Here is an 18,282-nt window from a genome sequence, read left to right on the forward strand (position 1 = left end):
CCCAAGGTGTCTCCAGGTGAGTAGCTGTTGTCCATTAAACCCAGTAGAGCTATGTCAGTTTGTACCCACTGAAGGTCAGGTCTGATATATTTTTTACAACTGACCTGATCAAATAGGAACAAAACTATGGGGAATATATTTTTCTCTGTGGAAAATAATATATTTAAAACATACACTTCTGTAATTTCAAACATGATGTTAGTAAATTTGCAAAATTTGCAGATGATACAAAATTACTAAAAATAGTTAAGACCCAGGCAGACTGCGAAGAGCTACAAAAGGATCTCTCAAAACTGGGTGACTGGGCAACAAAATGGCAGATGAAATTTAATGTTGATAAATGCAAAGTAATGCACATTGGAAAGCATAATCCCAGCTATACATATAAAATGATGGGGTCCAAATTAGCTGTTACCACTCAAGAAAGAGATCTTGGAGTCATTGTGGATAGTTCTCTGAAATCATCCACTCAATGTGCAGCGGCAGTCAAAAAAGCGAACAGAATGCTGGGAATAATTAAGAAAGGGATAGATAATAAGACAGAAAATATCATGTTGCCTCTATATAAATCCATGGTATGCCCACATCTTGAATACTGTGTGCAGATGTGGTCGCCCCATCTCAAAAAAGATATATTGGAATTGGAAAAGGTTCAGAAAAGGGCAACAAAAATGATTAGGGGTATGGAATGGCTTCCATATGAGAGAGATTATTAAGATTGGAACTTTTCAGCTTGGAAAAGAGACGGCTAAGGGGAGATATGATTGAGGTCTATAAAATCATGACTGGTGTAAAGAAAGTAGATAATGTTGTTTACTGCTTCTCATAACACAAGAACTAGGGTCACCAAATGAAATTAATAGGCAGCAGGTTTAAAACAAATAAAAGGAAGTATTTCTTCACACAACACACAGTCAGTCTGTGGAACTCCTTGCCAGAGAATGTTGTGAAGACCAAGACCATAACAGGGATAAAAAAACAATTAGATAAATTCATGGAGGATAGGTCCATCAATGGCTATTAGCCAGGATGGGCAGGAATGGTGTCCCTAGCCTCTGTTTGCTATAAGCTGGGAATGGGTGACAAGGGATGGAACACTTGATTACCTGTTGTGTTCATTCCCTCTGGGGCACCTGGCACTGGCCATTGTCAGAAGACAGGATACTGGGCTAGATGGACCCTTGGTCTGACCCAGTAGGGCCATTCTTATGCTCTAACAAGTTCAGAGAGGGTTCCAACATAATAAGAACGATGAGAAGACAATATATGAAAAAGGTATCTAAATTATGGTTTAATTATATTCAAGAAGATAATAGGATTTTGAAATATAGGCTCTTGCCACCATCATCAATATTTTAGGAAGGGTTAAAGCTTTTAAAAAATACATGTTTCCCAGTGGCTGGTCTTCCTATTCCCTATCTTCCTTAACATTATTTTGCTGTTAGAGGACTTTGGTCCCATAGACGTTTCCTGGCTCCTTTCCTTTCAGGAAGTCCTGACTCCTGCTCACAGTTTCAGTGGCTCCTGTTTCCTCTCCTCCTCCTTGTTAAGTAGCAGCAGCCCACAGTGGCTGGCTCTTCCTCCTTATTTCCATCTCCTTCCAGAGGTATCCAGGCTTTCTAGTGCAAACAAGGAGATGTATGGATAGAAACATTAAAGAGATGCCAGCAACAAGTTACCGGCTAGCTCTTACTTCAGTTGAATGAACTGAACTCAAAGGAATTAAACCTTCATTGGCTGAAAATGGCAAGTTTCCCACAACAACAGCAATTAAAGTGCTTCCTCATATCCAAGGCTCCTCACAGACACACACAGAGAACCTACATTACAGGAGCCTAACTGGGGGCTGTGTGGGCCAATGGGCCAAAATATTGCAGAGAGTAAAATATTCAAAGAAAAGGAAAAGTGCTTTGTCAATGCAGAGATCCATCTAAGAATAAGGCAGAATGGGAGCAATGCAGAAACTCAGAAGATTTACATAGAAGCAGAGAGGCAAAGGCAGATGAATTGGTGATTCTGCCATTTAAAAATCTTCCCTTTTCTTTCAATTCCCACTCCCATCCCCACTCATACCCTTGGAAATGCAGTGGTTTTCATATTGGAGCCACCGGTGTCTTTAAAAAAAAAAAGACTACAAAATAGTAGGCAAAATCTGTGACTGATATAAATTGGTCTAACTCCATTGATTTAATTGGCGTAACACCAGTTTATGGCTGCTGGAGATCTGGCCCAATATTATGTTATCAGCGTGTATAGTATGCGTTGCCCCAAAAGAGAACAAAGTGCCCCATTAACATAGTAGACTGATAGTAGACACACACTACGTAGGGCTAACTTTCCTCACCACTGACATTTACCCATCTCTGGATTGAAACATGGCAGGTATACATTTCTGTAGGCAGAATGCAGTTAACTGAGTTAGAATTTGGACAGAGTTAACACTCTACTCTTATCAAAAATGCAATGGGGTCTGGTAGTAATTACAAGTGGTCCAGTCCTCCATTTTACACATCATTCAACGAGGCCATTTGGACAAAGCATCACTATCATGTGTGTCACCTTGGAATCATGTGCTTATAGGGCCTGATCCAAAGCCCATTGAATTGACGTCTTCAATTGATGTCAATGGGCTTTGGATCAAGTCCATGGTTCCTGCAGCTGCTTGGCTAAATGCCCCTTTATGATTCTCCAACTGTAAAGGGCCATTGTAAAGACTCGTGATCTGAGATAAACACAGATTTTCTCCCATACAAATAATGGTGCAAATAGACAATAGATTTAATTACTGACAAAAGTTCCTTCTCAGTAATAAAAAAAAATGTTCTCTGCAGAACTCTGCAGAGTTCATTTTTTCCTGCAAATATGTACCTCCCTTGTTATTTATTTGTTTATTTGGTCCATCTTATTCTCAATCTGTAAACACTTGACACCTCTGTTTAGAACAAGTGGTGTTTTGAAGCCAGGGGGACCTCAAATTGGCAAGCGCCCTATCCAGGTGCCAAGTCACATTCTCGAGTACTGAAACGAGCTTCCTTAAGCAATGGTTTTGCTTTACTGACATTCCCAAAAAGGAACTTTCCGTAATGCGAGCAGAGCCTTCAAAAACTCAGTGCACATTTGGAAAGCTGAACTTGAGGCAAAAAAATCTATGATCTTTAGGCAAGGTCAGCTGTGTTGCATCAAACACCTTTGACTGTAGTGAGAGATTCACCTATATAAGGGACATTCAGTGTGGGGCGCAGTATGGGCCTGATCCAAAACCCATTGAAGTCAATGGGAGTTTTTCCATTCACTTAAATGGTTTTGGATCAAATCCTAAATGAATGTAGGTAAAAAAAACACATAAATTGGATAAGATATAAACAGCTCTCGGCTCACTGTGCAGCCCTCCGGCCTGGCCTGCTCCTCCTCACTCTGCAAAGAGAGAGGTGTCACTTCCTGCGTCCAGCCACATACAAAGTGTTTCCATATCCTCCCCTATTAGCTAAGAAAAGGGACTGAGGCATCTCTTCCAGCCTGGAGAGTCATAGATCAGCAACGTGGGAGCTGATGAGACCAGTAGTTAGTTTCCTTCTTAGGAAATATTTCATTCACTGTAGCGTTGATTGTTAAAGTTATGACTACGGGAAAATGAAATGATGTGTTAATGCAAGATTACAGGGCATCCATTAGTGTCCTCTCTCTCAAGTCTGTGTTTTCCTTAAGCACCTTTCATTGTGGTAACTAAGTGCATTTTGAACTGTAAGCCATCATTATTATAGAAGTAACAGTACAAAAATTGCATGTCTTTAATTTGATTAAATATTATTAGTTTTGTTATTAGTGGTAGTTGACAGAAGTATATGTTAGTAATAGCTAATCAAACACTGTGGTCTGAAAAATGAGAATTTACAAAATAATCAGTGTTTGAATTATGTAGGCATGGAACAGGTGTAAAGGTCCCAAGAGCCATATTATCCTTTATATGGGCTGCTCCTACATAGCGCAGGCAGTACTGTCAGGCTCAAGCCTTCAAAAATCCCAAGTCAATCTACAGAAATTCAAGAGATTGGCTTAAAACTCATGCTGTGGTTTTAATAAATACATAAATATTGGGGTTCTTTTCATTTTCCTTCTGGTTTGTGAGTCTTTAGGATTAATTCATGTCACGTGTTCAAGCTTTTCTCTGTAACCATGAGGGTTAGAAACTTACTTTTTTTTAAGTGAAAGCTCAGATTCCCACACAGTCTATGGATTCCAGCAACTGAGGCTTTAAGAAACATACCACACATTGGGAGGCTTGCAATCAAATGAGTTGGCACCAGTGGCTCTGTGAAGGAAACCTCAGATTTACGCAGCTAATCTTCCCTTGAGGGAGCTGTGGTTCCCCTTGTGGGCCTGGCTGGGGATTTGGCCACAAGATAAACAAGATCCCTTGGGATTCTCAGAGGCAGGTGCATCTATTCAGAGGCCCCCGTGCAATGCCAATCAGCCCTTATCACAACAAAGCTCTAATGGAGCCGTCTCCCCACCCGGCTGCTCCCCTGGGAACAGCCCATCGCCCCAGAAGAAGTTCCACATTGCAGAGGATGAAACCAGGCAAATCAAGGCTGACAATAGAGACAGCACTAACATAGGACTTGTCTCCATGAGAAAATTTATCTATAGCTGTTTGGAGCTGGTTTTATTAAATCAGTGCAATACCCGAGTGTGAATGGCCTTAATGTGGTTTAAAATTGAATTATATTGAGCTTAATTTGATTCCTTACTGGTTGAAACTAAATCCATATAAACACTAGACCAAAATACAAGTGTCAATGAGAAGGCGTTGCACTGATTTAACTCAACTGGTTTCTAAACCCATCTAGTCAACTCGGTGCCATTGTCTTGTGAAGACAAGGCCTTACTTGCGAAATGTCTCATGAGGATGAAGGGAGGATACAGTGAGGTAGAGAGTGATTGTTATCGGGCCCCCTGCTACACCCCAGCTGTGCATTCTGATCCCATAGAACACCCAAGAAGAGGAGCAGAAAAAGGGGTAACAGTGCTGAGGAAGCAGCCCTCTGTCCTTCCATGCCCCCTGAGAGACAAAGCAAGATCCTTGTCATCTCTGTTCCCACAGGTGGAGGCAACAATATAGTCCACAGAATATAACATACCTGATTGTGCTGAAGATGTGGTGCCTCACTGAGCTGTATATTACTACAGAGTAACTACGTTCAATTTCATGTAATATGACTGTGAAAATGGCTGATAAATTATTATAATTACACATAAAAAGCCAAAATACACAGCATGACGATAAGTGGCCTGCTCAAAAGCTCTCAGGGTGGCCTAACTCTCCTCCCACTGAAGTCAATTGAAGTAGGCCAGTGCTAAGTGCTTTTGCAATTCCCGCTCTAAATGTCTACTTGTACTGGCCTTTTTTAGAAGATGTCATCACGGGCTCAAAATAAGACGATCTATGTTACTAAAATAAGATAACACTGAAAAATCTCCCATGTGCCATCCTAGCAATGTCATCTTAATATTAGTCGATTGTCATTCTCTATGCATACGTCTCTGAAAAATTCTGGAAAGACTAAAATTAGATAAAATTAGCAAGAAGAAACTGTATTTATACAAATCTGACTTTATATTTCAATTTGCCACTTTTTCTTTTAAAACAGGTTGTGATCTCATCCCAGTCCAGTACCTCAGATGGGGCGATCCTGAACCAATAGCAGCAGTTGTTTTTTCCTGTCTGGGTCTACTGGCCACCCTGTTTGTTACAGCTATATTCATCATGTACCGCGATACCCCAGTTGTCAAGTCATCAAGCCGAGAACTCTGCTACATTATTCTCGCTGGCATCTGCTTGGGTTACTTGTGTACCTTCTGTCTCATTGCAAAGCCTCAACGGATTTATTGTTACCTTCAAAGAATTGGCATCGGTCTGTCCCCGGCTATGAGTTACTCTGCCCTAGTAACTAAAACCAATCGCATTGCAAGAATTCTAGCTGGCAGCAAGAAGAAAATCTGTACAAAGAAACCTAGGTTCATGAGTGCCTGTGCCCAGTTGGTTATTGCATTTATCTTAATATGTATACAGTTAGGCATAATTGTTGCCCTTTTCATAATGGAGCCACCAGATATAATGCATGATTATCCAAGTATCCGAGAGGTCTACTTGATTTGTAACACCACCAACTTGGGTGTCGTAACTCCCCTTGGATACAATGGATTATTAATTTTAAGTTGCACCTTTTATGCATTTAAGACCAGAAATGTCCCGGCTAATTTCAATGAAGCAAAGTATATCGCCTTTACAATGTATACCACCTGTATCATTTGGCTGGCCTTTGTGCCCATATATTTTGGTAGCAACTACAAGATAATCACCATGTGTTTTTCTGTAAGCCTGAGTGCCACTGTGGCCCTCGGCTGCATGTTTGTGCCAAAGGTGTACATCATCCTCGCTAAGCCAGAAAGGAATGTACGCAGCGCATTCACCACGTCGACCGTGGTCCGCATGCACGTAGGGGATGGAAAGTCATCTTCAGCTGCAAGCCGCTCAAGTAGCCTGGTCAACCTATGGAAAAGAAGGGGATCGTCTGGTGAAACTCTAAGGTAAATTTTGCTAATATGTGAGTGTTTGGAGCAATTATGGTCTTCTGAGTGCGGAATAATACTAGTGGAAGGATAAATAGGAGCCAATTTAATTTACTTCACCTCTGCACTGGGATGTATTTCACCTAGGATGGGCAGATATGCGCTCCTGTGTTATCGCAGTTTCATGGTAGGTCTGTTTCAGGTAAAAAGCTGCCTATGGGTGAAGACCATTTTGAGTAGTAAACCAAATATAAACAAACATAATTACTAGCTTGAAAGCATCAGCTGAGTCAACTGCATATGTGTTAAAGAGAGGGAAATAAGATCATAACCCCCCACCCCAAGAAATATAAATTATGACCTTTTCCTGAACGTGTTCATTCGAAATCTCTTGCACTCTGATGAAAGTCATAGCCACTAACATACTGTATTTATATCTAGTCACAACAGTAAGACAACAGAATTGCTGCTAAAGCTACATAATCAGAGGTGAAGCTATCAATACAAATAGGGTCATTAGTAGCAACTCTTAAGCCTCCAGGGATTTATTTCATATGACTATTTATTTCATTCGATCCCTTCTCTACCATTCTCTTATTTCTCTTTCTCTTATACACTCTTCCAATATTTACTCTTTTGCCCTCATCTACCTTCTCTTCTTTTTCCTAATACGTTCTCTTTTTCCATCCTCTCAGTCTCCTCAATTCCTGCTGTCAACAGGTTACAATCTTGCAACCATACTTTGTCCTGCCATTGACCAAGAACTACTTCCCAATGCAGCATTTGCCCTCAATGGTCATCAAGAAAACATGCATATTCAGGGTATAAGAACGATTGTAGGTGAACAGCAGAAGGAGACACAGTCTGGCCTTGGAGATAGACTAGGGAAGGTTCATTTACTTCTTTTGGTCTTTACCACCTGTGGCATGGTTGCAATGGGACTGATTTCAGCTGGCTAAATGTTGCTATGTGGGAAAAGACCTGACTATGTAAAGATGCAGAAAACATACCTTTTCATTACTTAGCTATGGTTGTATTGCACTGAAATTACAGAGGGACAAATTCCATTCCACATTGAAATAAATGAGAGCCAGGGCATGCCTTTTAGGGTTTATGAATTGGATGCCCTCAGATATGCAGGCCCAATGGCCACTGAAATCAGAGGGAGTTTGCTTCCGTAGGCTTCTTGATGCGGGTCAGGGTCAAGTGCACATTTTATTACTTGTGCCAGGTGGAAGGAGGTGCAGCTTTTGGCAAACGAACCCAGGCTTTTGTCACCTCAATTATTACAGTGTATTCTGCGAGGCGACTGCTTAAGACCATTCTGAAATTTCCGCTAATGCAGACGGTGCCTGTCTGTGAAAGATTATGTTATGTTACACGGGCACACTGGGATCAACACTCACTTCCAGTTCATTTCCAGGAGCAATTTAAGATGTGAGTTTTAACCTATGGAGCTTTAAATGAGTTGAAAGGTGGGTACTTCAGATACAGGCTCTCTCCATGCAATACCTGGGCAGTTGAGATCGTTCGAAGTGCTCAAGCTAACAGCTCCGTGGTTTGTCTGTAAGGGGGTTCAAGGAAATTGTTCTCCAGGAAAGAGCCTCAGCTGTGGAATATTCTTCCTGCTTTGGATCATTAGAGTCCAAATGTGTTCCTGTTTGCTCACCCAGGCTTTTTCTAATAGTAGGGAGTATTACTACTACAGTTGGTTTGGTTTGGTGGAAGCTCTTAGTTTTGGGGGAGATCCAGATGGAGAAGTTTGTTGGACACTGACCTTAAATTATTGTTGTGTTTTTAACAGTCGATACACATGTGCCCTGAGCATTGAATTCTAAAAAAAAATCACAATAAACCAATAGTTTTTTCTTCTTTATTGTTACTATTTTGCTGGTAGTGAGCTTGGTTCCATTCAGCACTCAGAATGCAATGTATGTATATACAAGAAGAATATGCCCCCAAACTATCAGATTGACATATCTGTTTGAAAACAGAACTAAATTAAGCTGATTTACAGTAGGGTATAAATTAACAGCAAGTCCATTTAATCTGAATTCTAGGGGGAAATATTTCCTTTATTTGTCAGGCGCATGGATAAATGACTTCTAAAATGTATGAAAGCAGATGATCCCAACTAGAATAGCTCCATTGAGCTCAACAGAGCTACGCCAATTTACAGCAACTGAGGATCTGACCATGAATTAAAAGGGCCAATAGAGTCCATTAATCCATCAGAAACTTTCTCTGTGTCAGGCCTTTTTTTATACTTTTTGGGTTTGCATTTTAAATTGTAATATTGGGTAAATTTAAGATTCCACTCCTGAGTCTACCCAGGTCTGATGTCATCTCCAAGGTGGAAAAGAAAAGCGCTGTCAACTTTAATTCTGCCAACTATACAGTATGAACACCTTTTTATTTAATGGTCAAACACTTCTAATAATAATATGGTGTATAAAGTAACATATTTCAGAGAATAAATCAATACTATGTTCAACAATTTGTTTGGAACCTATTCAAGTCAACACTAAAGTACTTGCAATCAAAGAAAATATGCACCAGAACTACATGGCATATTTAAATAGCATAGAGGGGTTTTATTTAAATAGAGAGTGAGTCATTGTTGAGTTTTTAAGGAAACATGCTATTTAAGTCACCAGTGCAAGGAAGGGCCCCTATCATTAACGTTTTGCTTCTTGACACTAATTTATACCACAATGTAGTGTTCCATCAAATTATTGTCAAACAGATAATGCCATGGCTCCATTCAAAGCTTTCATGTCAGCTGCAAAATGACAGATAAAGAGGCTGCTCTTGCCTAAATAAAGTAGTACATCTGTTAGAATCCTAAATGACTTTTTGCATAGGGTGCTGTTCAATTCAAAAACTCAGAAATACCATGGCTATATGCTGAAATGAGCATTCAAATGCTGAAATATGTAGAGAGTGCTACTTACAAAAATATTCATTACCCAATGAAATGAAATTCACGTTGTGAATTTAATGGGAGCTCTTCTGATTTTGCAGTATCCACCCAAATACATTCCCTCCTCAATTAAAAGAAAAGATCATGTATCAAATTAATGCACAACATTAATTGAAGCAAATCCACAAAGATGTACAACACATCATAGCCAGAATCAAAGCCACACAGCCTATGCATCTTTCATCTAATCTTATTTCTGGATTTCTAGAGTACTTAGTCACCATAGTATCTAGGGGGTCAAGAGATGGGCAAACTGGTTGAGAAAAAATGAATACCATGTTCACTCCAAAAGCCTCTGCAATTTTTAGCACAAAATATCAATTTTTTTAAGATTCTGAAATATTTGGTTGAAGTTTCTCATCTTCATTTTTCATGGACGTCCATGTCCAGCCTGGATGAAACCACATAATGTTTCCACAAAATCTATTCTTGTAGCATTTCTAGCTGGGACCAGAAGCAAAAGGTCTGGAATATATCTACTATTGCACAGAGACTGCAAAGAAGGTTAGCCAAGAAGGCTAATGGCATTTTGGGCTGTATAAGTAGGAGCATTGCCAGCAGATCGAGGGACTTGATCATTCCCCTCTATTTGGCATTGGTGAGGCCTCATCTGGAGTACTGTGTCCAGTTTTAGGCCCTACAGTACAAGAAGGATGTGGAAAAATTTGAGGGAGTCCAGCAGAGGACAACAAAAATGATTAGGGAGCTGGAGCACATGACTTATGAGGAGAGGCTGAGAGAACTGGGATTATTTAGTCTGCAGAAGAGAAGAATGAGGGGGGATTTGATAGCTGCATCCAAAGAGGGGTTCCAAAGATGATGGATCTAGACTGTTCTCAGTGGTACCAGATGATAGAACAAGAAGTAATGGTCTCAAGTTGCAGTGGGGGAGCTTTAGGTTGGATATTAGGAAAAAGTTTTTCACTAGGAGGGTGGTGAAGCACTGGAATCGGTTACCTAGGGAGGTGGTGGAATCTCCTTCCTTAGAGGTTTTTAGGGTCAGTCTTGACAAAGCCCTGGCTGGGATGATTTAGTTGGGGATTGGTCCTGCTTTGAGCAGGGGATTGGACTAGATAACCTCCTGAGGTCCCTATCAACCCTGATATTCTATGAGTCTATGTTTCTATGATTCTATGATTAGAAGTGATGTTCCAATGGTTCTATTATATCTAATTTCTTAGGTCTGAATCTCATGGGAAAGTTTATTCAGCAGTACATTTGTGTCTATATTGACCTATCCCTTAAAATGTACATTCCCAAAAGCACACAGGCATGTTTCCTTATGCCCAGCTCATGCTCACAAATATCGTGATAGGTGTGCATCCATCCAAGACCTCCTCCTTAGCTCAGGCCTGGGCCATCACTTGCTCATTCATTTTCCTTTTGAAGGGTGATTTTTAGCTCTCCCTGTCCCCAGAGCTGGGAAGGTCTCAAATGCTCCTTCCCAGTTGCCCCCACTTAGTCCCACCACACCCAGATCCACTTTTGAAAAAGATGGTGGGAGGTAAGGGTAATCATCCTATGATTTCTGCAACCTTTTCAGGCAGCTGCTTCTGTCCTAACTGGCCACACCCTCTGTGATGATGTAGGAGCCCACCTGGGTGGAACTCCCATCAGCAGTCACACAAGAGACAGGGTCAATTGGGAACATCAAATGTAACACAAAAGCCACAAACAAGCAAATCAAGATTGGCCACTTACTCATGGTGACACTGATTGTTATGGAAAGTGAGGGTCCATTTTAAAAAAAGCATGAGACATACTGTAAAGCTAGTTGTAGAGATAGTTACATAGCAGGAGTATGTACATAGAATGGTACATAGTAGTCACTCAACAGCAGCTGACTAAGTAGATGGTCAACTAACCACGTGTTTCAACTCTTCAGCACTTGAAACTCTTCACTCAACCAGATCTGAACAGCAAAATAGAGCCTGTGAACAGAGAAGGATTCCAATTAATTTCTGCTTCCCATATGTAGAAGTCCACAGACAACTTGCAGATGCCCTTAGCATTAAAGTTTAATAAAGTGTGGTAGTGATATCTTGCATTACTAAAACTTCATTAGCACATTGCTTAGATTTGTAGATCCAAAGGGACCATTGTGATCATCTAGTCTGATCTCCTGTAAAACACAGGTGATAGGACTTCCCCAAATTAATCCCTCTTTGAACTGGAGCACGCCATTAGAAAAAACATCCAATTTTGATTTTAAAATTGACAATGATCGAGAATCAACCATAGCCCTTAGAAAGTTGTTCTAATGGTTAATTATCTTCACTGTTAAAAAATTGCACCTCATTTCTAATCTGAATTTGTCTAGATTAATCTTCCAGCCACTTGATTGTATCATACCTTTGCCTGGCGTCAATGTCAGGGTAACAGATCTACAAGTTACTCTGGTCATCCCATTTACCCTTTGTGAATATTGGCATGACATTAGTTTCTTCCCATCATCTGGAACTTCCCAGTGTTCCAAGACTTCTTGAAAATAAACATTACTGGTTGAGAGAGCTCTCAGCCAGCTCTTTCACACCTCTTGGATGCAAGTTACCCAGACTTTCTCATTTTTAAAATGTCTAGTTTTATTAGCTGCTGTTTAACATCCCTTCTGAGTTACTGGGAGAAGGAAAAGTTCATTATGCCATATTCTTAAAGGATTAAAATTAAACTGCAGTTTTCAAAGAAATTAATAAAGTATATTTTGTGATGTTTTCTTCTGATCTTTTATTATATTTGTCCACAATTTGTGAATTCATAAAATTCAGTAATTCACTATAGGACTCCCAATAATTGGTGTGAATTAGCGAGATTCTACTGACGCAAATGAATTGTGCAGTATTTTGAGAGTATTATTAATGAGTGTGATTAGTTGTTGTTTGTATTTCACTCTGGAGATTTACAGCATTACAACTAGAGACTCTTTAAATGTGTTTGTCTTTGCTGCAGTACCCTCAGCAAAGCCAGTGCATCACAATGAAGAAATCAGTCCTCTTTTCCACAGCTGCTGAGACAAAGCAACTCTTTTAAGAGACTCCACTGTCATATAAGAGGGAATTGTTGCTATTATTTGTTATTTAGAAGACTCTGGAGAGTGCCCTGAGATTCCAACCTATTGGAAAACCAGCCCATTCAAGTCAAGTATTTGTCATTGAATCCTGGCATTATACCAACCTGCTGTAGGATAGAGTCTACTATAAGCAATATTTTAGCCATTCATATAGTCCAGGTAGCAGATTTTGAGTAGTTGGAGGACAAGTCCATGAACCAATGGACAGACTCTGAGACATGGACTTCAAGCTGTTGGGTCAGGTGCTGTCAGTATGCATATTCACCAGCAATGCAATGCCAGTGATGAGCCAGAGAGAGATTCAAATTCTATGTACCTTACTGAGATGAAAATCCTAAGGGAAGTAAAAGGACTTTTACCTGATATGGAACTGTTTAGCCGAGGAAAGAAGACAAGGCCATGCTGTGAAGAACACATGCCAGAATGATGCAGCAGGAGAAGATAGCTGATCCTTGCTGAAAACTGGGGCTTGTTGTTTGATGGCAGGCACTTGTTTTCCATATCCCCATTGAGTAAGAAGTTTGTTGTGAGAGTCTGCTACACCTTATTCTGTCAGAACACAAGGCATTTATTAGTACCAATGCCAATTTGCAAAGACACAGTTCCTGTCTTGATTAATCTGAGGTGTGGACAAGTTCTTGAACACATGTATAATTCTTTCCCAAGACCCAATTAGTTGAGGCATTTTTTGCCTACCAGTGTTTTACGTCAGGGCATAGTCTTTAAGAATCAAGATCACATCCATTATGACCAAAAGGCTTAGAAAATCTTAGTGGTCTGTTGGACTGAAAAGACTGATGAGTTAATAGGTACATCAGCTGGCAAGATAAATCGATAAATACGGAGATGACCTTAACAGAGCACTTCTTACACATAGAAATAACAGGCTTTGGAATTTTATAGATTATTTGTTTACAGTTCTTACAAATTGTTGTAGTTCTACTCAGACTAGTGTTCTGGTCCAAACACAAAGGTACTAAGAAGGTGGTAGTTTCACTATGTTAAGATCAATTATAAGGATGGCTCCAGAGCCGCTTGTAATGACCTATCTCTACTTTGGGTCACCATTTATATTGACTACGCATACCAAAAGGGTTGTATGCTGTACTCATTTAGAAACAGAATAGGTTTGAAAGGTGACTGTATATATTAGGTGAACATTGTAAAATGCTGAAAAGAAATGTGATTATTTATAATTCAAACAAGGGCTTCCTGACTTTTAGAATGTGGATAATGAGAAAATTGAAAGGAAAATTCTAGTGTGGTATATAAGATGATATACTAGTTACTATAAATAATTATAAATAATAGTAAATCACTTTCAAAAACATTTGTCTTCAAATATTTTTAAAGTCAGTCACAATTAAATGTTCTTTATGTCTCTGCCACTTACTATATTTCCCTGAAAAATTAAGAATGTTCAATATCAATAGCATTGTAATTGCCACTGGCTTGAGTAGTGATTTTACTGCCCACTTACACAGTATGCTGTGATTGACACATAAAATACAACCTTTAACAGACACACATTTCTGCTCATGAGAAGCAGTTTCTCTGTTAGCAGTTTCTAGTGATTAGATTTATCTTCAATTCTCTATCAGTCACAGGACTGATGGCTCCATGAAACTCAGGCTCCATTTTCACCATGTATGGTGTTTGCCTCCATAACTACTAGAACATCTGTGAGAAGTGAATGGCATCTCTAATTAGTTGCATTCTCACATAGAGAATTTTAGCTGTCTTTCATAGCCTGTCTTTTCTTCTACTAATGAAGCCTTTCTGTAGGATCTATCCTTGTGACTTAGGAGAAACCAACCTTTAAGAGATAACATACAAACAACGCGTCCCTTGACCCAGAAATGACATGATGTTCCAGAGACAATACTCTTAGAGTAACTGTTAACTGTTGAAGAGAAGTGAAGAACTATAATGGATCACAACTCCATATCTTAGTAGAGGCAAAGTATGACTTCACTGCCACTGAAAATGTAATAAATATAATGGAAGTTGCTCAATAAAATTACTGCTTGAAAATGGAGAGGAGGATGCAAGAGATGCTAAGGATATTTTTTATTGGAAGAGAAGTTTAAATTGTGCAAATACAATTGGAGGAGCAATTTAAATTGTGCAAATGCTAATTGCACACATGTGATTGCAGAAGTTGGCTTTTGAACTACAGCATTCCCCAAAAGCCTAGGGGCTAAAGCCATAGGTGGCATAAATTTGTTTAGCTCAATGAACTGTAATGGACCTGTCAATTTACACAGCTCAGAGAACAATTTTGACAGAAGAAGGAAAAGAGTATGACTCTTCAAAGAAAACAGTCATCTCTTTGACTGGTTTGATTGCACTTACTAATTGCTCATTTTCCAAACAGATAATTTGGAGCTGTCCTAAATTCGTATACCACAAAAATTGAGATCTGGAAATTGTTGACTGGTTAGAGTGATTCAGTTCTGAATAGATAATTTACTCCAGTGTCTTTCTGGGCAAGTGTGATAATGTGATTAATTAAACTTCAAGGATTGTAAAATAATTGGGGAATATTTTATGAAACTCTCTGAAGGGTATTAGGTAGGAATTATTTTGATGAATTGCTGCTAAAGCACTCCATCTGTATAATGTATTGTTCTTCTTGAATGTTCTGATTACAATGAATTTTAATTTGTGTGCAATGCTAGAGTTGTTTGGGGATTTTTTTCTCAACTTAAAATTTAATTAAAACATTGTTGATAGATTGATATAAATTGTTTGGCTACATACACTGAGTTCACTTTCTGGAATTATTTTTCTTATTAAGACTTTGCATTGAGCATCATAGCTGAGTTGTACAAATTAAGTTACATACAAATTTCCTGCCAACTTTGACACAGTATGTGCTAGCAGGTAAAAGAAAGTCTCATCTTTATATCCTCATGAAAGAAAAAAGGAAACAAAGAAGGTGGGCCCCTGCAGTATTACTCTTTAAAAAAAAATTGGTTACTATTTTGCCTCATAACAGCGTCCTCTGTTTATCTAATTTTTCATTATTGCACTAACCCACAAATTCCACTGAGCTGCAAGTAATCCTATGAGGATGGCACTTGTGCATGAATGCTGGCCATAGCTGCATGTTGACAGCAATGGGTAGCTATTGCCTGATGTACCTGAACTTCTCCAAATTAGTTTAGCACAATCTCTGGTTATAATCATTATTGGTATTAAAATGGCTACCCTTCAAAATCAGGCTTTACATCCATAAAACTTCTTTCATCTTCCTACAGTTTTAGTTTTGGGTGCAGTTATATTTCTTTTATAGTCTGGTAATATGGTCCATGTGGTATGTTGCCCACTGTTGAGGTTGGTTTACAGCACAAATAAGTTGACCAAAAGAATTCATTGCTTTGCAGTGGTTTTTCTCCTGCTTGAGAAATGATTGCAATCTTATTTCTCCAAAATCCAAATAATGCAGTAGCAGAATAGAGCTCTGAAACCAGATTAGGAAGGCTGAAAATTGAGTAAAGAAGTAGCAGATTAATAATACGTATAGAAAATAATTAAAAAAGAAAGAAAACTGACTTGCTAGAAACATAGGATAGAGTTAAAATAGTGTTAATCAGAGAAGATCTTCCTTGCAGAGTAATTTACTGACAGCTGATCAACGGATTTTGGTGATTTTTCCATCTGTAAATATTTTGGGATTCCAAACCACAAGACTCAAGTAGCTTGAAAATGTCCAGCATGTTGTAATGTTTAACTCAAAGCCAGGATAAAGCATCATACACTGCTCATTTTCCCTTATTTATTACTAAAAGTAATGAGGTCTTAGTAACGAGACCCCTCCCCACCGCATATATTGTTATATTTTTATGGGGGAATGAGGTGAGAATACCAGCTTTGTTCATGGACTAGAGTGTGTAAAACAGCAAGGTTCTACTATTACAGGGATTTTGTGGGTAGGATTTCTTAAGATCTATCTTTTCAATAGCACCCCTAGAGGAAGAAGATAAATGGGAGCACTGTTCAGTCTGCACTGACAGTCTGCTCTTTCCATCTACCTGTGCAATCCTCAGAGCCTTTGTAGATCTCTACATCAAGAAAAGTCATTTTAACTCACCAGTTGCAGTTACATATGATTGCCTAATTATAATTGACTATAAAAAAAAAAAGATTACACCCTACATGGAAAAAAATAAATTGTAAACTTGGCTTTAAAGTAATTCTGTTTGTTGAAATTGTGCCACTAAGCAGTTGTGCTTATATTCTGTTAAAAAAAAAACACAACCCTGAAGTGTTCAATAGTATATAACTTGTTTTAGGCATTGCAAAACTATTATAATATAAGGGAGTGAGACCATTTTAAGCCAGTCACTGCACCTTGGTACAGTATGGAGACATGCCATCAGGGTATGCAAGTTGTTGCACTACTGAATTTCAAGGACTTTTGTGTGTTTTGTAGCTCAGTGTAGCAGATCAAGTGAATATATTAAACATTCTCCAGAGTTCTGTCTTTACCAGTTTAAAACTATGCAGAACTCTCCATGTACAAAATGTTTGTTTCTGTTATCTAGTGTGAAGGGCAGAGCTTATCCTGTTGCTGTGAAATGCAGAAGCTTCATCATTTCCTGGTGACAGGGCCAGATAGTATTGAAAAATATTATGTGTGTATGAGCTGACACTATTAAAATGTATCACTGTCTGGAAAGGTGGAAGGCTTGGTTTTACCCAAGTTTCTAGGTAAATTCCAAGCACAAATAGATTAAAAAGCACCATTAAAAGCAACTCTGGCAACAAAATGACAGCATTTCATCAATGCCTAATTATAGACTTTAAATCCATGGATTATTAACATTATAGACTACTTTGGCTCTTACTTACATGACACTTAGCGTTTGGGGATGTAAACATAACATGCTTATAGTTTGGTAAGAAATACACTCCATATGCACAGAAAACCGGAATGAGGCAGTCATCAATCCTGAAAATGAACAAAGAACAAACTGAGGGCCAGGTTCAGCAAAAGCACCTAAGGCCTAGTCTTCACTTACCGGCTGGTCCGGAGGCACGCCATCGATGTTCTGGGATCGATCCCGGAAGTGCTCACAATCGACGCCGGTACTCCAGCTCGCCGAGAGGAGTACGCGGCGTCGACGGGGGGAGACTTCCGGCCGCGTCTGGACCGCGGTAAGTCCGGAGTAAGGTACTTCGAATTCAGCTACGTTATTAACGTAGCTGAATTTGCGTACCTTAGTCCGAAGTCCGGACTAAGTGTAGACCAGCCCAAAGTAGTAATTTTGTTTCATTGAAGTCAGTTGGACTTAAGCATGTGCATAAATGCTTTGCTGAATCAGCACCTGAAAGACACAAGCAGTCTTTTCGGTCCATATTAGCTATGATTCTACAGGCCAAATTTTGCCTTCCTTTCATATGGATACCAGAAAACATGAAACACCTGGCCAATGATTACCCCTAGCCCTGCCTAACCTGAAAAATCCTGGAGAGTCTGCTGCAACGGGAGTCATGGAGGGGAACGAAGGAACTTGGCCAATGAGCCAGGGAGCAATTGACATGTTCACATGTATGCTTCCCCAATGTAGTCCTGACCCCGGTGCACAGCAAAAATGTAGTCATAATCCTAGAAGGAAACAAATTCATAAGAGGAGCTTTCTCCAAAGTGTTTACA

At 39.4% G+C, this 18,282-nt stretch overlaps 1 protein-coding gene across 3 annotated transcripts in view; it reads left to right on the forward strand.

Annotated features, from left to right (window-relative positions):
• Positions 1–18,282, forward strand: part of GRM5 (glutamate metabotropic receptor 5) — a 374,244-nt gene that overhangs the window by 330,929 nt on the left and 25,033 nt on the right. For 2 of the 3 annotated variants that reach the window (XM_054015682.1, XM_054015683.1), the window contains exon 8: positions 5,649–6,588. In XM_054015682.1, coding sequence (XP_053871657.1) covers positions 5,649–6,588 — 940 coding nt within the window. Of the gene's footprint in view, positions 1–5,648; positions 6,589–12,499; positions 15,498–18,282 lie in introns of those variants that run through there. The other variant, XM_054015684.1, reaches the window with a different exon arrangement.

Source organism: Malaclemys terrapin, chromosome 1 (genome assembly GCF_027887155.1).
Source record: "Malaclemys terrapin pileata isolate rMalTer1 chromosome 1, rMalTer1.hap1, whole genome shotgun sequence".
Lineage (NCBI taxonomy): Eukaryota > Metazoa > Chordata > Testudines > Emydidae > Malaclemys > Malaclemys terrapin.